At 39.6% G+C, this 8,900-nt stretch overlaps 1 protein-coding gene across 2 annotated transcripts in view; it reads right to left on the reverse strand.

The window, feature by feature from the left end:
- ECHDC1 (enoyl CoA hydratase domain containing 1) overlaps positions 1–6,171 on the reverse strand; it is a 36,772-nt gene extending 30,601 nt beyond the window's left edge. Inside the window, exons 1-2 of one of the 2 annotated variants that reach the window (XM_009999112.1) lie at positions 6,153–6,171; positions 1,587–1,808 (exon numbers count right to left, since the gene is read on the reverse strand). In XM_009999112.1, coding sequence (XP_009997414.1) covers positions 1,587–1,808; positions 6,153–6,171 — 241 coding nt within the window. Of the gene's footprint in view, positions 1–1,586; positions 1,815–6,152 lie in introns of those variants that run through there. The other variant, XM_009999113.1, reaches the window with a different exon arrangement.
- Positions 6,172–8,900: the final 2,729 nt, after the last annotated feature.

Consider the following 8,900-nt stretch of genomic DNA (forward strand, 5'->3'; position numbering starts at 1 on the left):
AGAAAATATATGCTAATTTTGGGTGCTCAACTTGAGATGTGTGATATTATTTCAGTACATTAACATTATATACATATAGCCAAAGCAGAGCTACCAGTGGCCTAAATAGCAGTTGTGACTGCTTGACACCAGTTCTGAGGCCCTTCTGCCAAGCACACAGAAAATAGGGAGCATATGTTGTATGTTTCTATGAAAGTTTAGTTTAACCAATTTTACTTGTATTACATCTGATCTCTACAACAGACTGGGCTTTATCTGTCCTTTGTTTTTCTGCTATTACCTCTCAGTTCTCATGCCTTTTTTAGCTTCCACAACAAATAAGCTAATAACACAGTACCTTGCAAATTGTACCTTATAAAGCTTTATTTTGAGTAAAAAATAAACATCAGTGTGCTGAAAAAGAGGAAACAGTGATGAAATTATTCTTGTGTAATAACAAATATACTGACAGGGAGGCATTCAAAAGGACATTCTCCTTGCTAACATCTTATAGCTAGCTATAGCTTCTCAAGTCAGGTAATGCTCATATACATGAGCTTTTAAAGTGAAACGAGACATCTCAGGTGCATTACCACTAATTATATTGTTCTGTTAGGTCCCCTTTCTTTCAGCTAATAATCATTAGCAGGAGTAGATTGACATTCTACACATAAACAGCTCTAAGCTTTGCTAGCAGGTTGCAAACATACTTGCTGACAGCAAAGGAACAGTGGGAACTGGGCAGGAAAAGAGGACAGCAAAACAGGAATTAACCAGATGACACAAATGTATTCATTTCAAAATACTAAGTGATAAAGGCATTCTTACCCTAAAGGTTTATGCACAGCTCAAGCTCTGGCAAATGCAGACCCTGAGCCTGTGCCACATCTGAAGAGAAAGGTATAAATGGGAATATTCTAGACATCTAAGCAGAGACAGTAACCTACATTGGAGAGTAATAAAAGGTTAATAAAATAGGGTGTTTGGTTTTGATAGCTAAGTACTACCCAGTGTAAAAGAATAGTAAATAGATTCCTGATCTGCAACAGCAGAGAATATCCAGCTCATTCGATCTTTAATTAACCCGTTATTGGTATTTAAGACACAAGGCAAATGAAGAAGAAAATGAAGCCAGTTTGGACTGAATTACAGATGTTTGAATTACAGGGAAGGCTTTAGGTAAAGAACAAAGAAGTAAACTCATCCTTTCTACACTGCTTACAAAACAAAGCTAGTATCTTCCTACCTACCCCTCACAAAAATATTCTACATGTTTCCAAAGCAGCAGAGACAAAATGAAAGGAGATTCAAGAAAGAGCACAGTAGCAGAATTATGCTAACTGAAAAAAAACACAACATAAAAAGGGGAGAGGCCTGTTCTGCCAGACAGTCCCTGTGTTGCTGAATTTTTTTTATATTATGACATTTATAGCAAAGCTGCTACGCAGCACAGTGAACATTTGCTGCACGTCCAAATAAAACTTAATTTCTTCTTTTAACCAAGGAATGGTAAGGCATAGCTTAAAATTTTGTTAAGGCAAAAATGTTACAATGGGTTACTGAAGGAACAGAACAACACAACAGCAACCCCAACAACTAATTAATACCTGTAAATGCATTCATTAGCTTTGGGTTGTTCAAAGTAAGTATTCCAATGCCACTGTCATCTTTGGAAAGGTTGATGGATCCACCAGCAAACTGTGCAAGTTTCTTCTTTATCAATTCTTCCTCATAGCCATGAGCACCATTATACAGTAATGTCCTTCTCGGTTGTAGCATCCTCTCCTTTGTAGTCTGAAGCAAGCTCTTCCACAGAGAAACGGCCATTTCTGGAAACAAACAGAGGGGGGGGGAGGTGGAAAAATAAAAGTTGGGAAACGTCCTTTGAAATCCACCTCAGTCTTCTGACAGAGAGGGAAGCCGGAGAGCAGAAACAAGTATAAAGGTGATGCAACCAAAGAACTCTACAGAAATCACTGCAGACTGTAGTTGTAAAATTCTTAGTTTGAATCTTCTCCTAGGAGAAATCCTATGAAAATCCCTACTTTTCAGGTTGTAGATTGCCTTTTGTCTGCTTTTCAGCAGACAACTATTACAGCAAGACCTTCCTGAGAAAGCTACTTAAACACAAAAAGTAAGAACTGAAGACCATTCCTATATTGAGGTCCATTCCCTGTCACCTAATGTCATGAAGATATTTATCATGCTTTATCTTAAAACTAGTTAGTCTGCCCAGCCCCCAGTAGCTATACACTTTTCCCAGTTATTCCAGTAGCACTTTGTATTGATCTCGCTTAGACACAGAGCATCAGAACCTGTGAAGTCCTCCACAGGAGGAAAAGTGTACAACTGTATTATATATTGAGCATTACACTTGCTTTTACACAGGTATATAATATTGGTGAACTGTTTTTATATACCAGTATATCCATGGCTTAGTCCTTCCTTAGCCTATTTCTACTCTACAGTGCCTGACTGTATATCAGGAAATAAGAAGAAAGTAATCATCAAACAGTATCCTTGATCTGTGGCTCTCTTTTATTTTGTTTACTTTGGAAAAGGACCTTCTGGGAAAAGTGGTGAAAGAAATGGGGTAAAGCCTGAAATCAAGACAGCTGATCTGAAAAAAGAAATCATCTTAGAAGCTACTCAGAATAGGAAACAAAAATACCCCCACAGGACACAGAAAAAGGTTTGTTATATTTAAATCTTGCAATTTGCTAGACTACTCCTAAGCTTTGCATCAACCTCCTTATAATGGATACAGCTGTTCAGAAGACACAGTAGACGTTCATTTTTTGGAGAACCAGAAAAATACTGTATTTCTTGATCGTATCTGACTGAAACAAGGTTCTTTCAGAATTGGCAAGAAGCTCCTGGAAAGTCTTTCTAAGGTGAACCCAGTACACATTCACTGAGACTGAATGTGATGACTGGATACTGTGCTGTGTTCAGAGCATCTTACAGTTTACAGAACAAAAAAATGTTTAAAAATATCTATTATATATTCATGAACAAGCAAACATTAAAAAATACATACAGTTAATTCATAATAAAAGAAGCAAACAATCCTGTCACATGTTCGCTTAACTTGTCTCTAGCTGCACCATCCCACACTAAAGTGGAAAATGTTTCTGTCAGGGAAGGTATAATCCTCACCAAAATTGAGGAGGGGTTTGCATAGCAACAACACTATGGGATGCAAAGGAGTATGCATCATACCAAGAAATTTCAAAGACAGCTGCCAATCCCAGTAGATTCATGCCTGTCCTGTCACATCACAACCACCAATACAGCACTATCTCACATGTTCTACATAAATAAGCTAGTAAGACCTATATGAACCTATGCATTATAAGGTGATATACACTGGAACGGTAAAGGGCTCATTTTTTAACATCTGGTGAGACATTTTGAAGAGTCTTCAGAGTTCCTTACTAAATTCAAGCTTTTGATCTGTCACAATCAGCTTTTCCACACATCAGTGTAAACTACTTAAAATTCAATCAAGTTAAAAAACTGATTGAATACCAGATTCATTACTTCATAAATAATATCACCCAACTGCTGCTGCTGCTGCAACCCAAAACTATCAATATACATTCTAATATCATCTGTAACATTTCAGCCATCACCTTTCAGAGCTTCAAGATGGCTTCTCCCAGTAAAAATTTATTTAACAGAGAAAACAAGTTTCCAAAGCTCATTTCTCAGCTAAATGATTCTTTTCATATTCAGTCTCTCAGAAGACAAACAGCCTTCCGTTTTCTCTAATACTTCAGTAGTCATTCCCCAACATATATTCATGCAATAAAACTTCCCATCCAGCTGCTGGTTTTTGGTCAGGAGATAATAAGTATTAAAAACATGGGCAGCGCAGGCTATCATTGCAAAGTGTACCTTGAACAGTTAGCTCCCTGCTTTTAATGAATACAAAGCCTCCCCAGTCCTCAGAAGCAGCTTGACTAGATATAATTCTCTAGGAAGCCACAATGATTGGCTTGAAAGCAAAGTAAAAAAAAAAAAAAAAAAAAAAAAAAAAAAAAAAGAAGAAGATAAATCTGTTCTGTTAACCTGACTCCCTGCCAAATTATACATGCTTTATCATTTTAATATTACCTCGATTTTGCATGTCAAAAAAATGTACAGAGCAAAACAGACTTAAGATATGGAAATTTTATTCTACCAAAAAAAAAAGAGTCTGTAATTTTCAACTGCGTGGTTATATGCATTAGCAGCTCTTTAATATTATTACTATGGTAATAAAGAGCCTCAGCAAGTGCAGGATTAGAAAACAAATTGGACATCACTGCCTGCTCATCATGACTCACAATTAATGACTCATGCAAGGTATTATCATTGAATTATTTTCTTTAAAACCATCTCTTACAGTACTGGTCACTTCTTAGTATGTTTTTAATAAAAACAAGATAATTTTAATAATCAGTCTGGGAAAGCAAACCACTCAGGAAAAGCATGGTATTTAAGCTCTCTCAAACTAAAGGGATTTCTGCTGATCTCTGACAAACATCCAAAATTTCAATCAGTATGGAGCACTAGCAACTTGTGCATGACAGAGATTGATTTTCTGTACTGAAGTGAAAGCAATGCAAGAGAGAGACTTTGCAATAACTTACACAGTGTTGTAGGACAAGCCAAGAAATATTTATTACACTAAAATGACCAAATTTTCCATTTAACATAATAACACCTATTTAGATACATTTACAGAAATGAAAGCCTAATTTTAAAAAGTCGGACATGCTGTCCATTAACCTATGTAGCACACAGTTCATGCACAGTTTTTATAGTTAAAAAAATCTGACAGTACAGGAATAATGAACACTGCGGGCAATTAGCAACCTTCAAATTCTTTAAGAAGTGCTATAGCTTTACGTATCACTCACGACAAACAAGAGATAAGCCAACAGTATGAATATCAACGGCTGTTAATCTTGCAGTTATTGTACCTCTTACATAAACCAACAGTTTACATTCCATTTGACATGCAAGTGATTTTATAACACCCTTGCCTGTGGGCTAGCAGACTGTGGGTTAATATGAACACATAATGAATGCCAGCAGTTGTATGTATCAAAGGCATGATACATATTATGCAAGAGCAATATATGTATCTACATGCAGACAGACAAACACACACCCAACATGTATTTTGTGTATACATATGTATCAGAGGTCTTTGAGAGCTTCTGGTAACTTCTTGGTTAAAATTCAGTTCTCATAATGTTAATTAAAAAATAAGAATAATAATAGGAATAACACCAGTACCAATATTCCCCAGCTGAGCAGGTTCTTTGGGAAACTAATAAACCCCAACTCTTGAACAAGCATATTTGTCTTTGCAATTCACGGCTACCCTGTTGCAACATCACTTTTTCCTCTTAAAACACAATGTATCAAACAGTAACCTCCAGCGACTGTTGCCAGTTGCAACTGCTGGGAAACCTAGAGAAAGCCAGGCAGAGCACTGCGTAAGGGATGTAGGGAGCTACCTCATGGGTGGGTAGAACTAAAACAAACCAAAGAACCGGCTGTTGAGAGCCCAAATGAGCATCTGAGCTGCATGCACAAGCAAGAAATGCTGCACTGCAGAACAGCTACACAGAAATAACCAGCAAGTTAAAATGCATGAGCAGGGAAAATCCCAACTCAAGGATGGTGTCTGAATTATTGACAGATGTCAAGGAAAAAGAATATGGGGAGCAAACATGCAGGGATGTGTTTTCAATATGTCAGGGAAATACTTTCTTCCCCACATGAAAGGGCACATTTGACAGGTGTATTGTGCAGACTTGTTTTTTTTTTACAGGTGACCCTCAACAGCTGAATTTCTGGGTTTGCATGAAGGTATACTGAGCTAAAGCCTGGGGAAAGAAAAAAAAAATCCACAAGAGAAATCTCAGGCAGAAGAAAATATTAAAATGACATAATAAATAACAATTAGAAAGGCACTTCTGTGACACTGGCAAAGGTATCCAAGGCAGGTGATTGGTCAAGAAGCACAGGACAACTTGATATGAAGACATTCAGCAGTTGCAGTTTCAGTGACAAGTACAGAAGTGCACAGACAGGGCAGAGAGAAAGTGATAGAAGATGTGAACTGAAGATGATGATGAGATGATTCACAGCTCAACCCTGCCTGCGTGTCTTACCAGTCAGTGTAGAAGGCATTCATCTGTACTAGAGAGCAGTGACCATGATTGTTGGATGCTTCACTGGGTTCCTGCAGTGACTAACAAATGGAAAGAAAGTGGTGACACAATGCTGAGGACTAGCACAACTGACCTTACAATGTGAAAGCAGATGGAAAAGAAGAGAGTGAAAGAGAAATATGACCAATGCATTAAAATATCTTATCTGAAAAAAAAAAAAATATTAAAATAAATGGTAGGTTCAAAATGAGTGAAAATCATTAACACAAACTGACTGGAACCTGGAACAGCAGGCTGGTGGGTGATTTAGTGGGGTGGGGGTGGGGAGAAGAATAAGAAAAGAAATTTGAGTGTCAGACAGAGAGAAGGAATTCAGAAACAGTAAGACCAAAGAGGCCCTGACTGGATGCAAACAGGTCTTATAGTGAAAAGGAGTCACTGAACCCTGCCTTCAGACACAGGAAAGGGGTAGGAGGAAGGTCTCACCCACAGGGTTCCTCCCCAGCACTGGCTGAACAAGCCACTGTTGCCAGTTCTGTTTGTCACCACCCCTCACCTGAAGGTTACAGAGCCCTCCATCTACCTGGTAAGCTTATGCATCTCCTCTCTTTCCTTAAATTATGTTAGGTTAATTTAAACACCTTGCCTGACAGGTTCTTCCCGCTCCAACAATTACCAGCTGAGGCAGCAGCTGAGGGCAGTCACTTCTCCAGCTGGCCTTCCTTCAACTGGAAGAAAACAGTGAGCAGATCTTAAGCACGCTAAGGGATCAGGAGTACAAAATCTACTGACAAAACACAACTTGCAAATACAGAAACTAAACCAAGCTTGGAAAATTCTACCTCCCCAAGAAGGGGAATGCACCTTCTCTACACGAAGTAGGCACTCCTACTAAGTACAAGAGGAGCCATGTCAAACTCATGTTAATTCTCAGGATGCTGTGGCTCTCAAACTTGTTGACCTCTGTTCAGATTTTTAGTCCATTGTCTCTCATGCCCACATTGTAGACAAATTAGGTCAGATCAATAGTGTCTCTGGTTCAGTGTGAAGATACTTAAAGCGCTTTGTGACTCCTCTAAAACCAGGCTTTAGAAGTAGCTGGTATTGGAAAGGAGGGGTTTTTAGCCTTTACATTACTGTTGAGAAGCAAACAAAAAGTCAGGGCCTTCTAGCTTCTAGGTGCCTGCATTAGAAATAATATTTACTAGTTCAGAAGCTGAGAGACCAAGAAGTGAAAAGATGTCCGAACTAACTAAGTGAAATGGCTTCAGATCACATGTGTGAAATAAATAAATTGTAGGAAAACCCCCTCACCTTTTAAAATTTTAAGTATAAAATCATCTTGTCTGTGGCTCCAATTTTAAGCTGGCCTAACCTTTCTACCTCTTTTCTGCTTCTATCTCTTTTTTCCTTGTTTTTCATTGTTTCTGAGGATAGCAAGCTATGTGTTCTCCAAATTATTTGTTCCTCATTTAGTTGTGTATTTTTTAATGGTCTCTGCAGGCTAAGGTTCAAATATTAAATACCTCTCTATTTCTAACCGATTATACTATCTTTTAATTACATTTTAATGATTTTGAGGACCTAGTAAACAAATCACACAGAAACAAATCCAAGCCCAGTGGAAAACAAAGACATTCAAGGATGCAAAACAGCTGACAAAAATAGCGTCTCCGTAAATACACGACACTACCTAAAGACATTGGATTTTGGTCACATGGTGAGTACAAGATCTTGAATTTCACAGCAGATGGTGACAGAAAGAATCTGTTATCTTCTGCAAAAAGCACAGAGGCCCTTTATTTTTAATGCTTTGATCTGAAAAGGTTTTCTTTGCCTCTATCAGCAAAGGACCCTCTATAAAAGCGAGAGAAAACACTTTCCAAGTTCACCTGAAGCTCACCACCTGCTAGGTACATTTTGGACATCTTTAAAACAAAAAGACGTGCTACTTCACAGGAAGGGAAACGACCACAGTCAACTAACTGCTCACTTTTTAGTCACCAAATCCATAAAAAAGCATCAGGATGAATCCACTACAGACGCAACTGTAAATACGGATGCTTTCCCAAGGGTTAATTTGCTTTGAAAACTGCAAGAAGTTGTGTAGTCAACGAGTGCCCTGAATTCCACTTAGTACACTCTTCATCATTGCTCTCCTTAGCACCACCAGCTAAACTGCAGCCTGACATCCAGCCACACAGCTCGACCCGCAGGGGTGTATGTCCTGCTCCCCTGTAAGGGCACTGGGAACCAGCTGAAGCACACCAGGACAGCATGCCGCCTCTCTCCGTGGCACTACACACAACTTCGGGAGGCAAAGGCATGGTATCGCCCTGCGAGGGAAGAGAAGATTGGAGGGGAAATCCCTTCCCCAGCCAAGGTTTCTTGCTGCTGACCTTCCATCACGCCAAAACCCCGACAAGAGAACCGAAGAACGTGGTCTGACCTAGGCAAGCATTTCTGGTATGGCCTAACTTTTATTTATGTATGTATTGTAAGCCAACAGCCACGGGAGAGCTCCGGGCTGAGACGGGACAAAGAGGGCAGCAACCGGCTGCTCCCAGAACATGACCCGAGGTCTCTGGGCTGAAGACAAACAACAACTTTCAGGCAGGAACACCACAGGTCGCTCCAGCCCCGGCGAAGCGGCCTCGCCTTTGCTCCAGGTCCTCAGCAGCCGGCGGGGGCCGGCGCGGCCTGCACCGCCCTCCGCAGCTGCCGGGCCCAGCGGGCCCCTCGGCCACC

This window comes from Chaetura pelagica, unplaced genomic scaffold (assembly GCF_000747805.2).
Source record: "Chaetura pelagica isolate M959 unplaced genomic scaffold, ChaPel_1.0 scaffold90, whole genome shotgun sequence".
In the NCBI taxonomy this organism is placed as follows: Eukaryota; Metazoa; Chordata; class Aves; order Apodiformes; family Apodidae; genus Chaetura; species Chaetura pelagica.